This window comes from Nannospalax galili, unplaced genomic scaffold (genome assembly GCF_000622305.1).
Source record: "Nannospalax galili isolate Female #2095 unplaced genomic scaffold, S.galili_v1.0 scaffold406, whole genome shotgun sequence".
NCBI lineage: Eukaryota > Metazoa > Chordata > Mammalia > Rodentia > Spalacidae > Nannospalax > Nannospalax galili.
Window position 1 is genome coordinate 4,143,893 of NW_008357033.1, and position 13,387 is coordinate 4,157,279.

The window sequence follows — 13,387 nt, forward strand, 5'->3', positions numbered from 1 at the left end:
CCTGGGTTCAATTCCCAGCACCCACATGGCGGCTACAGACAGTCCTTAACTCCAGTTCCAGGGGAATCTGAAGCCCTCTTTTGACCTCCAAGGCATTGCATGACACAGGTGTACTCGCATGCAGGCAATACACTCATACACATAAAATAAAAATAATAAAATATTTTTTAAAAGGTGGGGGGCTGGAGAGATGGCTCAGTGGTCAAGAACACTCGTTCTTGCAGAAAACCCGGGTTCAAATCCCAGCACCCACATGGCAGCTAACAACTGTCTGTAACTCCAGTCCCAGGCAATCTGACAGCCTCTTCTGACCTCCGCCTGCATTGCACGATACGGGTGCACTTACCTACATGCATGCAATACACACATACACATAAAATAAAAATAATAAATTTTAAAAAAGGATTTAGGCCGGGCATGGTAGAGCATGCTTTTAATCCCAGCACTCTGGAGGCAGGCAGATCTCTGTGAATTCAAGGTCAGCCTGGTCTACATAGTGAGTTCCAGGCCAGCTAGGGCTACAGGGAGACCCTGTCTCAAAAAGACCAAAAAGGGGAGGGGTTTGGGGGGTATTTGCTTAGTATCCAAGGGCCTAGGTTTGATTCCAATACCATAAAAAGGAGGAAGAAGAGGAAGCAAAAGAAAAGATGGGGATCAACTATATCTAATGGTGCTACAGATGAAATAAAATGAGGATTAAGAATTGTATTGAGCCAGACCTGGTGGTGCACACCTTTAATCCCAACACTAGGGAGACAGAAGCAAGCAGGTGTCTGTGAGTTCAAGGCCAGCCTGGTGTACATAGTGAGTTCCAGACCAGTAAGAGATACATAGTGAGACCCTGTTTCTAAAAAGCAAAAACAACAAACAACAAAGGAATTATATTGAGCAGGATGGAGGTCACTGGTAGACAATAGGAGGTAGAGGTTGAGAGGATTAGGAGAGGGTAGAAAAGGAAAATGGGAGTCAGAGAAACTTTCAAAGAGTTTTTTCTGTAAAGGGAGAAGAGGAGAAGTGTTTGGAGCAGAGCTGTCAGGAATAGGTTTTCTGGACTGGCAAGATAGCTCAATGAACAAAGGGACTTGCCACCAAGTCTGATAACTTGAGTTCAATTCCTGGGATCCATATAGTAGAAGGAGAACACTGAATCTCACAAACTTTCTTCTGACCTACACACACACACACACACACACACACACACACACATAAACAAATATAATGTGGCAAATACCTAGTGATCCCAGCACTTGTGAAGCTGAAGCCAGAAGGGTTTTGAGTTCAAGGTAAACCTGGCCTATCTTGTGAGAACCTTTAAAAAGAACAAAAAAGAATGCTGGGCGTGGTGGCTCATGTCTTCAATCCCAGCACTTGGGAGGCAGAGGCAGGCAGATCTTTGTGAGTTTGAGGCCAGCCTGGTCTACATAGTGAGTTCCAGGACAGCTGGGCCTACAAGGAGACCCTGTCTCAAAAAGACAAAAAAAAAAAAAAAAAAAAAAAAAAGATAGGTTTTTAATTTTTTAATTAATTTTTTTCTTCTTTTTTCTGAGACAGGATCTATGTAGCTCTGGCTGGCCTGGAACTTGCTATGTAGATCAGTTTGACTTCCAACTCTCAGAGATCAGTTAGTTGCCTCTGCCTCCTAAGTGCTGAGATCAAAGGCGTATACCACTACACCCAGCTAATTGATTTGTTATATTAGCATGCAAAGTAATGGGTTTCATTGTGGTCTCTTCGTAAACATATGTAGGTTTGTGATTTTCTAACGTGAGAAAAATTAAACCACATCTGTGTTTTGATAGTACTGACCCAGTACAAACTGATATCTGATGTAATAAATAGAAGGGAAAGCCAAGTGTGGTGGCTCATACCCAAAATCCCAGAGCTTAAGAGCTGAGGCAGGAGGACTGCCATGAGTTTGAGGCTAACCTGGACTACATAGTGAGTTCCAGATCATTCTTAGCTCTACCGAGTGAGACCCTGTCTAAAAAAAGAAAAAACAAGGGAGAGGCTAGCAGATGTGATGTCCTTGTGCAGACAAGACAGGGAGGTGAGTAGTAGCCAGCAGAGGGGTAAGAGGCACATGACAGTTCATTTATAGCAGCTGTAGGAAGGCACAGCCATATTCGTGAAGATGCTGGTGGCACAGTAGCATGGTGGTGGGTGGCCGTCTTTTTCTGGTTGCTTCAGTTTTGTCAGGGAGTAGGAAACCAGGTCACTGACTGAGAAAGCATGGGGAGAAGGCTCCAGGAGTTTGAGAGAGGAGTGAATCTTCCCTGTAGCAGAGCTGGAGAGAGAAAGGCCATGGTGCACAGTAAGATTACTAGACAGTGTTAAGAGCTGAGGTTTGTGGCCATAGGGTTGAAAGCAAGGTCAGCTGGATGGTGCCTTTTCTCTGGCTCTTTTCAGTTGCTTGAGTATGGGCTAGGCAGAGTTGGATTTTACAGAGGGCTATGGTTCAGCAAGCAGAGTGAAGTGAGAGGAAGGCCAGGGAAAGGTGTGGTTATCCTGTCACTGACTGCAGCTCAAGCTGGTGAAGGGGTAGAGAGAACACGGAGGAGTCAGACAACAGTAAGGCAACAGGGTCAACAATTGGATGATTCACTGCAGGGCAGGACTCTTGACCATATCATGTTCCCTCCTTAAAGCTTAGAGAGTTGGATTTGAAGGAACTAAAGAAAAAGTTCATTTCAGTTTATTTTGATTGTTTTAATGTTTGTTTGTTTCAGATAGGGTCTCCTGTACCCCAGGCTGACCTTGAACTCACCATGTAGCTCAAGCTGGTCTTGAGCTCTTGATTTTCCTACCTAAGCCTCCTAAGTGCTAGGATCGTAGGTGTGCATCACCACATCCCACTTTTTTTTTTTTTCTTTTTTGAGACAGGGTCTCCTTGTAGCCCCAGCTGTCCTGGAACTCACTATGTAAACCAGGCTGGCCTTGAACTCACAGAGATCCACCTGCCTCTGCCTCCCAAGTGCTGGAATTAAAGGCATGCGCCATCACACCCAGCTCACATCCCACTTTTTAAAAATATTTTATTTATTTTTATTTTGTATGTGTAACTGCTTTTCCTGCATTTAAGTGTACCACATGCATACAGTGCCCTTAGAGGCCAGAAGAGGGCGCTAGGTCCCTTGAAACTGAAGTTAAGGCTGATTGTAAGATGCCATGTGGGTACTGAGAAGCAAACCCGGGTCATCTGCAAGAGTAGCAAATGCTCTTAACTGCTAAGCCAATTCTCCAGCCCAAAAATGTTTTTAACTTTTTTTTTTTATGTGTATGCCTGTATTGCCTGCATGTAGGTAGGTAAGTACACCGGTGTCATGCAATACCCAAGGATCCCCTGGGACTGGAGTTACAGACAGTTGTTAGCTGCCATGTGGGTGCTGGGATTCGAACCCCGGTCTTCTGCAAGAACAACCAGTGTTCTTAACCGCTGAGTCATCTCTCCAGCCCCTAAACTTTTTTTAATATTTTAGTTAATTTTTATTTTACATATATATGTGTTTTGCTTGCATGTATGTAAGTACACTCATGTTGTGCAATGTCCATGGAGGTCAGAGGGTGTTGGACCCCTGGAACTGGAGTTACAGACAGTTATTAGCTACCATGAGGGTGCTAGGATTCAAACCTGGGTCCTCTGCAAAAGCAGCCAGGGCTCTTAACTACTGAGCCATGTCTCCAGCCCCTAAAAAATAAATTTTTGTTTGTTTTTTTGAGACAGGGTCTCTCTGTAGCCCCAACTCACTATGTAGACCAGGCTGGCCTCAAACTCACAGAGATTTGCCTGCCTCTGCCTCTTGAGTGCTGGGATTAAAGTCATGTGCCACCACACCCAACTAAATTCCTAAAAAATTATTTTTAAAAATTTATATTTATTTTATGTGTATGTGTGTGTGCCTGAGTGCATGTATGTGAACCATGTGCATGAAAGTGTCCAAGTAGTTAGCCACCTGATGGGAACTGAACCCAGGTCCTCTGCAAGAGTAGCCAGTGCTCTTAACTGCTGAGCCATCACTCCAGTACCCCGCCCCCAAATTATTTTTTATGAGACAAGCTCTCTTTGTAGCCCTCGATGGCCTGGAACTTACTTTGTAGACCAGGCTGGCCTCAAACTTAGATGATCCTCTTCCACCTGCCTCCTGAGTATTGATATTATAGGTGCATGCCCTCTCATTTCAAAGATAGAGAAAATCACATAGCAAATTAGAGCCAAGATTTAAACCCAGGATTCTACTTTTTTGCTACATTTTAAATTTATTTCTTTTGGGGGTGGGGGGGTTCTTTTCATGAAGCCTGGTCAACTGACCAAGAATCTCAAATGACACTTTATCTCCCCTTCCCAGAAGCCATCAGTTGCCAATACTTCCTCAGGTAGAGCTGAAGTTTCTTACCCACTTCCCCATGTCTATGCTGGGATTTTGTCTGGCTTGAGCTTACACAGAACCTGTGCACGCTGTCAACATTGCTGTGAATTCATATAATTAACATCCCAGCTGACTGAAAAACCGTTTCCTTGTGGTCATCCGCCTCCTCTGGCTCTTACAGTCTTTCTGCCCCCTCTTTTGAAATGATGATCCCTGAGTCTTGGGAGGATGAAGTTTGACATAAGTGTCCTATTCAGGGATGAGCAGTCTGCAGCCTTTTATTCTCTGCATGTTGGCTAGTTGTGGTTCTTTGTGCTAATCACCATCTGCTGTATAAAGAAGCTTGTCTTCTGAGTTGAGAGATGCATTAATCTATGGGAATAACAATGTCATTAAAATCAGTTTAATATTGTATCTATTTAGTAGAATAATTGTATTAGGCTCTCTCCCATGGCCTGTGGGCTGTCTGGCCTCAGGTTTCTAGGCCTGATATCAATGTCAGGTTTGGGCTCTATCTTATGAAGCAAATCTTAAAGCCAATGAGAGAGTAGTTGGTTGCTCCTATAATATTTGTGCCACTATTGCATTGATAGACATATCTTGCCAGGCCAGTTGTGGTTGCAACTTACAGGATTCACAACTGGGTAAGGTTTACATTAATTTTCTCTTCAGGTAGCTTGTAAAGCACCTTCAAGCACTAGCTAGCCAGTAGGGATAAGGCTTTGAAGTCAGCGCCAGCTTGATTTCTCCTTATTTATTTTACAGCTCATATATGTAGTATCTTCAGTAATAGGGTCTTACCATCAAGTTCTGGAGGGTAACTAAGAGCAGGGGGCAATGGCCAGTGTTGTTTGAGGGTCTCTGGAACCCCTGGTCAACAGCTTCAAAAGAGAAAGTCCATTTCTGGTGTTAGTTTTACTTTGTTAGCCTATGGTGTCTAGTAGGAACAGTGTTTCCCTGGTATAAGATAACTCCTTTTAATCTCTTTATAATTTTTAGGTATATTTAAATAGCTTCTATAGTAGTAGGCTTCCATACTGATTTTTGATTCTCCTGCTTCTGAATGTTGCAGTTACATATACTACCATGCACAGATTCATATTCTCTCATATTCATATTCATATTCTCTCTCTCTGTCTCTCTCTGTCTCTGTCTCTCTCTCTCTCTCTCTCTCTCTCTCTCTCTCTCTCTCTCTCTTTCAAAAGGCTAGCAAAGCAATCTTTTGCCCCTGGGTCTGGATAGAAATTCTCATTCAGAACTGCCCATCACACTCCACTTGTCTACAGCTTCTGACACTGCACTTCCCTGGAAGCTCCCTGAGGGCAGTCTGGTAGGGCAGAGTGCCAGCTGGCCCTTTCCAATCTAGCACAGAGTCTGGCTTAGAGTAGGCAGCAGGGTCTGTTTGAAGAATGCACATTCATATCTACAATGCTTACAAATCACTTTCCTCCAAGGCACTCATTCAGTTCCCTTCCTGGCTGGTTGTCATTCCTATTTCTTAGAAGAAAGAGAAAAAAAACCCAAAAGAGGATTAACTTGCTAAAGGTCAGGCAGCTTGAAAATCCTAAAGTCCACCCCGAGTCTACCAACTCTGAGTCCCATGCCTTTGTCATACTGCTGTTATGTGACCCCTAGGCTAATCTAACTCCTTCCTACCAGACTACAGACCACTTCCAAGTCAAACCTGGTCTTTCCCCACCAGGAGCCACCCAGAACAGAGGGGGGACATGAGGGGACTGTCAGTAAAAGGAAAATTGAATCCTCTGGCCTGCCCAAGACTAGACTGGTCATCCCAGTTCTGTTGTCCACCCTCCCTCCTTGCATTAAGAGGTCTTTTCTGCTTCCAGGGGTGTGCCAGGCAAGAAGTGTGGGACCATACTGCTGACCGCAGAGGAGCTCAGCAATTGTCGGGTCAGTGAGGGCCACATGCTAGACCCATGAACTCCTTCATTTCCCATATTCCACATTATTGGACCCTCTGAAGGCTCCCAGCCAGTTGGGTCTCATTGGCCCCACTCTAACCATCCCTAGGACATTGCCACCATGCAGCTGTGCGCAAACAAGCTCGACAAGAAGGACTTCTTTGGAAAGTCAGACCCCTTCCTTGTGTTCTACAGAAGCAATGAGGATGGCACGTGAGTCACCCCCATAGGGTGCTCAGGCTATGAGTATGGCCCATGCTTAATGAGTAGAGGAAATCTTGGCACTCTCCACAAGCTGTGGGCCCTGTCTCAAAACTCAGACCTGCCCCAGGGTACCTTCTAATCTCCTGCCTCCCTCTAGGTTCACCATCTGCCACAAGACAGAGGTTGTGAAAAACACGCTGAATCCTGTATGGCAACCCTTCAGCATCCCTGTGCGAGCACTGTGCAATGGAGACTATGACAGGTCTGCTTCAGCATGAGGTGTAGTATCAGGAGACAGGGACATAAGACTGAGGGTCCCCCCCCGCACAAAAAAAGTGAGGTTCCTGAGCCCCAGAATGAGAAAATGGGTGGATGAAAGAGCAGGTAAGCAAACGAACAAACAGATACAAGGATAGATGGTAGTGAATGGTTCAACAGGTATGTGGATGGATGTATCAAAGGAGGTGGGTGGGTAGAGAGGGAAATGGATGAGAGCATAAGATAAATAGATAACTAGGCTGATAGGTTTAACAGTTGGACACATGATGGATGATTAACAAATGGAGGCATGATATGAGAGCTGATGAAAGATTGGAGAAAGGCAGCTACATGAATGAAAAAGCAAGTGGAATAGAAAAGTACAGGTAGAGTGACAGGCAGACTGATGGCTGGACAGATGAATGCAGATGGATGAATGGATGGATTAGTGGTTGGATGGTGTAAAGCAGAGGATAGGCTGATCCAAAGGAACTAATGAGTGGCTGTTATGAAGATAGGTAGGTGGGTGAGGTAAAAGGATTAAGGGGCACCTGAATGGATGATTATGCAAATAAATGGACAGATGTTGATATGATTGGATATTTGATTGAGTAGATGGACAAACAGATGGGTGCTTGTATGTATCAGTGAGTCAGTGAATGACCAAATGTATAGTTAGATGGGTGAATAAAGAAATAGATTAATGGGTAATTGAATTGTCACATGTATGGATAAATGGATAACTACATATAGTTTGATGGACTGATATTGACAAATATATGAGATAGGGGAGGTCTTTGGATCCATAGTGGCACATGTCTGTAATCCCAGCACTCAGGAGGCTGAGGCAGAAGGATCTTTAGTTCTAAACCAGCCTTAGCTATATAAAAAGACTGTTGCCAGGTGTGGTGGTGCATGCCTTTAATCCCAGCACTTGGGAGGCAGAGGCAGGTGGATCTCTGTGAGTTCAAGGCCAGCCTGGTCTACATAGTGATTTCCAGGCCAGCTGGAGCTACAGGGAGACCCTGTCTCAAAAAGACAGGAAGGAAAGAAGGAAGGAAGGAAGGAAGGAAGGAAGGAAGGAAGGAAGGAAGGAAGGAAGGAAGGAAAGAAGGGAGGGAAGAAGGGAAGGAGATGGGAAGAAGGAGGAAAAATAGGTCAAGGTCTTTGGAAACAGGATATCTGAATTTAAATATTAGCTAAGGCTGGGTGTGGTGGCATGTACACTTGGGAGCAGCAGATGAATCCCAGCACTTGGGAGACAGAAGCAGGTAAATCTCTGATTCTGAGGCCAGCCTGGTCTACAGAGTGAGTTCCAGACCAGCCAGTGCTACATAGTGAGACCCTGTCTCAAAACTAAATAAATATAACCAGGAGTGGTGGCACATGCCTTTAATCCCAGCACTTGAGAGGCAGAGGCAGGCAGATTTCTGTGAGTTCAAGGCCAGCCTGGTCTACATAGTTAGCCATGTAACTTAGACTTGGATTTGGGGAGCGTTATATATATATATCCATTTTCTTATCTAAAAGTATAAATAACTTATTTTGTAAAGAGTAGTTGCTAAGTTAAATGAGACAATTGACACATGCTAAGAACACTACCTGAAATACAGTAAGACTCAAATGACAAAAGAATAGTAATGTGGTTTCCCTAGCAACTGTAGTAACAGAGGTAGATGGTGAGGTATATGCTGAGCTGATGAATGAAAGGATGGGAGCAAGGCTGAAAACAAGGTGCTAGAAGGACAGATGGGCAGATGGAGGATGACTGGCATATGGGTAAGTGGATGGGGGTGTCCCTGGGGTTTATTGTGTACACACTGCCCGTGTTTTGCTTTATCATATGCATACAGCCTATGTTGATCTTGTGTTTCAGAACAGTAAAGATCGATGTCTATGACTGGGATCGAGATGGAAGGTAGATGCACCCCACATGTCCCTCTGTCCTGTGCTCACCAAAGCAGTTCCTATACCATGTGGTACATTAGTAGGACCCTAAAGCAGCTTTGGGAGCCAGAAGGGTGGTGACAGCCACATATCTCATCCACCTAGTTATCCCTCTAGTGCATTACCTTCTTCCTTTCTCTTTCCCTTCTGGCCCCTGCCTTACTGCCCTGCAGACCAAGTTAGGAGCTTAAAATTGGGCCATAAAAGCCAGGATTCAGGCCTGGCTCTATCCCAGCAGCTGCTGCTTATCCACCCCTGGCCTCATTGCAGCCATGACTTCATCGGCGAGTTCACCACCAGCTACCGGGAGCTAAGCAAGGCCCAGAACCAGTTCACAGTGTATGAGGTGAGGAGTTGGCCCTGCCAACTTGCTGGGCCTGTCCCAGGCAGTTTGGTCAGTAGCTGCCTCCCACTGTCACTGATACCTTCCTCCACTTAGGTACTTAACCCTCGGAAGAAATGCAAGAAGAAGAAATACATCAACTCAGGAACCGTGAGTGCTCCCTGGAGCTCTGGCCTCTTCCCAAGTCTTCTGTTTCTATCCCTCTGATACAAATAACAAATACTGTGGGTAGGACAAGGCAGGGGACACAGGTTGCCTGGGTATAGTAATGTTGAGTATGAGGTGCCACCATCGAACTTTTTCTTTGGTTTTGTTTTTTTTCATCCAGGAAAATTTTCAATTCTTATACTTTTGCAGAATTTAAAAAAAAAAAAAAAGAATCTTCTAGTATTGCCAAATTTAAAATAACTTTTTGAGCCAGATGTGGTCATGCACACCTTTAATCTCAGCACTCAGGAGGCAGAGGCAGGCAGATCTGTCTCAAAAAAAAAACAAAAAAAAACAAGGGCTGAAGAGATGGCTCAGCAGTTAAGAGCGCTGACTGCTCTTGGTAGGTTCAGCTCCTAACACATGCAGCTACCATCTGTAACTACAGTTCCAGGGGATCTGATGCCCTCTTCTGCCCTCTGTGGGCATTGCATGCACATGGCGCACTTGCATACATGTAGGTAAAATACTCATACACAAATATTTTTTAAACCAAATAAATAAATACATTAATTTAACTAATTAACTAATTAAAATACTTTTTGGAATCCTAGTATGTTCCCAATAGCTCTCTCTTTCTTTCCTTTCAGAAACTGAGAAGGGTGGGGGAGGCTGCATAGGGGCAGAAGCCTGTACCCCATCCTGCACTTCTCTCCCATCTGTTACCTCTGAGGTCCTTGCCAAAGTGGCAGGATTGCCTCTTTTATCCCACAGGTAACGCTGCTTTCTTTCTCTGTGGACTCGGAATTCACTTTTGTGGATTACATCAAAGGAGGGTGAGTCATAGGCCAAACTTGCTGAAAGCCCAGCAGTGAGTTTTCTTGTATGTGAATGTACAAGAGGGTCCAATGAGCTCACCAAGATAAACTGCAAGGTACTTGGCCAACTGTCTAGTGTTCTGTGAAGTGCAGAATGTCCCTCTCTTAGTTCTGTTCATGGGGCTACCTTCCATTCTCAGCCTCCAGTCCTTAGGAAGCCCAATCAGTGCTCTCTAAAAGTGGCCCCAGTGATGTGAAGGAACCCAGGTAAAAATACAGCTAGGGACTGTAGGTTATATACCCACCACCACCACTACCACCACCACCACCACCTCATGGCCAAACAAGATGGTGAGGCCAAGGCCAAGAAAGAGAAGGATGGCAGGCAGACTACAGGAGGAATTTTGCTGGTTCAGTGGAGGCAGGCAGGCCTAGAAATGTACTTTACTTCTCTGAACCTTACTTTTCTCTTATGTAAAACTGATATTTTAATTATTGTTTCAGTAAAGGTTAAATTAAACTACACTCAATACCTTTGTCATGGAGGGGACATTTAATTCTACTAAAGTGTGTTCCAAGGACAGGCACCAGCAGCAGCACTTGATACCTTGTTGGCTCTACCCAGGCTACCCTATCAGAATCTGCATTTTGACATGAGTCTCCAGTGATCTGTATGCACATTCATGTTTGGGAAATGCTGGCATCATACGTCACTAATCAACTCATCTACTTCCCTCCCAGGACACAGCTGAACTTCACAGTAGCTATTGACTTCACTGCTTCCAATGGTGAGGCATGGGTGAGGGAGCAGGGGTGGGCAGAGTCTAAGGGAGTCTTTAAGGTCTAAGAGCTTACCTGCCCAAGAAGCCCACACTTAGGTAAAGCTAAGCCAGGGTGGTACTTGGACAGAAGTAGTGTGCAAAGGTAGACAGAAGGTGCAGGAAAGTAATGGGCATGCAGGTCAAATAAGGTTGAAAGGCTAGGTAAGTCAACTGGCGAATGAGAAAATTGATGGATGGGAGAGAATGGGATTATCAAGAGAGGTGGATAAGTGAACAGACTGAATGATGGATGAATGGACAAATCCATGAACAAACCTCAGGGAGAAGGGTTGGTGAGTGAAGGGGAAAGGGGGGCAATCGATATATGGAGAGGTATGTGTGGAAAGCTGTTTTAAACCAAGGAAGTAACAGATAGGAAAATATGGGCAGGAGAATGGATCCACATGAGGACAGAATGTAATGGAAAAGGATGAATGACTAGATAGAATATTATAAAGACAGAAAGGAAGGGAAGAGAAATGGCAGGTCGACAGGAGGCTGGCCGCATGGATAGGTGCGTGGATAAAAGACTATAGAAGTGGGTGGATAGAATAGTGAATAAATAGGTTGGACAAGTGGATTTATGGCCAAGCAGATGTGTAGATGGATATGTAGATTATAGGTACAGAGATGGATATACAGGGTCAAGTGAGAGTTCCTAAAGGGATGAACAGATGGATGGTGGAGTCAAAGAATGAGGGAATCCATGGGTGGATAAATGGATAGGTGGATGGACACATACAAGGATAGGAGGTGACATGAGGCTGGGGCTCCTGTGTCCCTACAGGGAATCCCCTGCAGCCCACTTCACTGCACTACATGAGTCCCTACCAGCTCAGCGCCTATGCCATGGCCCTCAAGGCAGTGGGAGAGATCATCCAGGACTACGACAGTGACAAGCTCTTCCCAGCCTATGGCTTTGGGGCCAAGCTGCCCCCAGAGGGACGGATCTCCCACCAGTTTCCCCTGGTATGGTATAGGCCAGATCCTACTCTTGATGCCTGGGTGTGTGGCCCACTCAAGTTGAAAAGTGTCTTCTGTTAACGTTTCTGTGAAGGGCAATGGCCAAGCAGGAGCTGTGAGAAAGAGGCAGAGCAGGGACGGGCAGGGCTGGGTTTGGAGGGGAATGTGAAAGGGACTGGTGGAAAAAGGAAGGAGTGAGCTGGGATCAGAGTACTCTGGAGTGCCCCCTGTGTGGGCTCACCTTGGGAGAACATCTTTTTTGACAGAACAACAACGATGAGGACCCCAACTGTGCAGGCATTGAGGGTGTACTGGAGAGCTACTTCCAGAGCCTGCGCACAGTGCAGCTCTACGGGCCCACCTACTTTGCTCCTGTCATCAACCAGGTGGCCAGGTAAGGTACCTGGGTAGGGGTAAGGGATAAATGATGGGACACAAACAGAAGCCTAACTTCCCAAGCACTGGCAGGACCACTCTGAGTGACTTTGGGTTTTGGAGACAAAGGGAAGTGTTAGGTGTTAGGATAGTTAGTTAGTACCAAGAGGGTATTTCTGGCTTACTGTGCTTACAGAGGGTGTCAAGAGACTACTCCAGCCTTCTGCCTGGGAGCCACAGCTGAGATTTCTGATGGCTTTGAGTTTGTGCCTAAGAGAAAAGAGTCTGTAGAGCAATGGTGAAGTCACCAGCTTTGGCACTAGACATGGGTGCAAGCCTGACACTAACCATGGGACCTTGAACAAATTAGCTTGAGACAGGATCTCATGTAGCCTGGGCTGGCATGGAACTTGCTATGTAGGCAAGGCTGGCCTTGGACTCCTGATCCTCCTACCTCCAACTGGGTTTATAGGAGTGACACTACCATACCAACTAGCTTAACCTCTTTAATAGTGCCTCCATATAATAAAGCCTCATTCCTGTAAGGCTGGCTTTGAGCTTCCTATACAATCCAAGTAATCTTCCTGCTTCAGCCTTCAAAGTGCTGCAATTACAGGCATGCAGTACCATATCCAGCAATAGCAGTTTGTTTATAGGGTTATTGTGAGGTTAGGTAGACAAAGCATTCATTAGATAATGATGTATCTGACCCATAGAAAGTACACAATAAGCCAGGCGGACATGGTGGCACATGCCTTTAATTCCAGCACTCTGGAGAGAGAGGCTGGTGGATCTCTGTGAATTCAAGGCTAACGTGGTCTACATAGTGAGTTCCAAGCCAACTGGGGCTAGAAGACCCTGTCTCAAAAAAAAGAAAGAAAAAGGAAAAAAAAGAAAGTGCACAATAGGTGTTAGGTTTAAAACTATCCAAAATTGAAAAAATTGCCCAGTGGTTAAGAGCCCTTGTTGCTCTTCCAAGAGGACTGGAGTTCAGTTCCCAGAACCTACATCAGGTGGTTCACAATAGTCTGTAACTCCAGCACCAGAGAATCCAACACCATCTTCAGGCATCAGAAGACACTCGCATATGTGTGGCATGTACACATACACACAGACACACACCAAATAAAAACTATCCAAAATTTCACAAGCTGGGCTTGGTGCCACATGCCTTTAAATCCAAGCACTTGGGAGACAGGAGTAGGTGGATCTCTGTGAGATCCAG

At 45.2% G+C, this 13,387-nt stretch overlaps 1 protein-coding gene across 3 annotated transcripts in view; it reads left to right on the top strand.

Annotated features, from left to right (window-relative positions):
- Cpne9 (copine family member 9) overlaps window positions 1-13,387 on the top strand; it is a 28,017-nt gene that overhangs the window by 4,863 nt on the left and 9,767 nt on the right. For all 3 annotated transcript variants that reach the window (XM_008854835.2, XM_029557100.1, XM_017794821.2), the window contains 10 exons: window positions 6,212-6,275; window positions 6,396-6,499; window positions 6,648-6,752; window positions 8,625-8,666; window positions 8,966-9,041; window positions 9,135-9,188; window positions 9,960-10,021; window positions 10,745-10,791; window positions 11,612-11,793; window positions 12,054-12,181. In XM_008854835.2, the coding sequence (XP_008853057.1) occupies window positions 6,212-6,275; window positions 6,396-6,499; window positions 6,648-6,752; window positions 8,625-8,666; window positions 8,966-9,041; window positions 9,135-9,188; window positions 9,960-10,021; window positions 10,745-10,791; window positions 11,612-11,793; window positions 12,054-12,181 (864 nt within the window). The remainder of the gene's footprint in view (window positions 1-6,211; window positions 6,276-6,395; window positions 6,500-6,647; window positions 6,753-8,624; window positions 8,667-8,965; window positions 9,042-9,134; window positions 9,189-9,959; window positions 10,022-10,744; window positions 10,792-11,611; window positions 11,794-12,053; window positions 12,182-13,387) is intronic.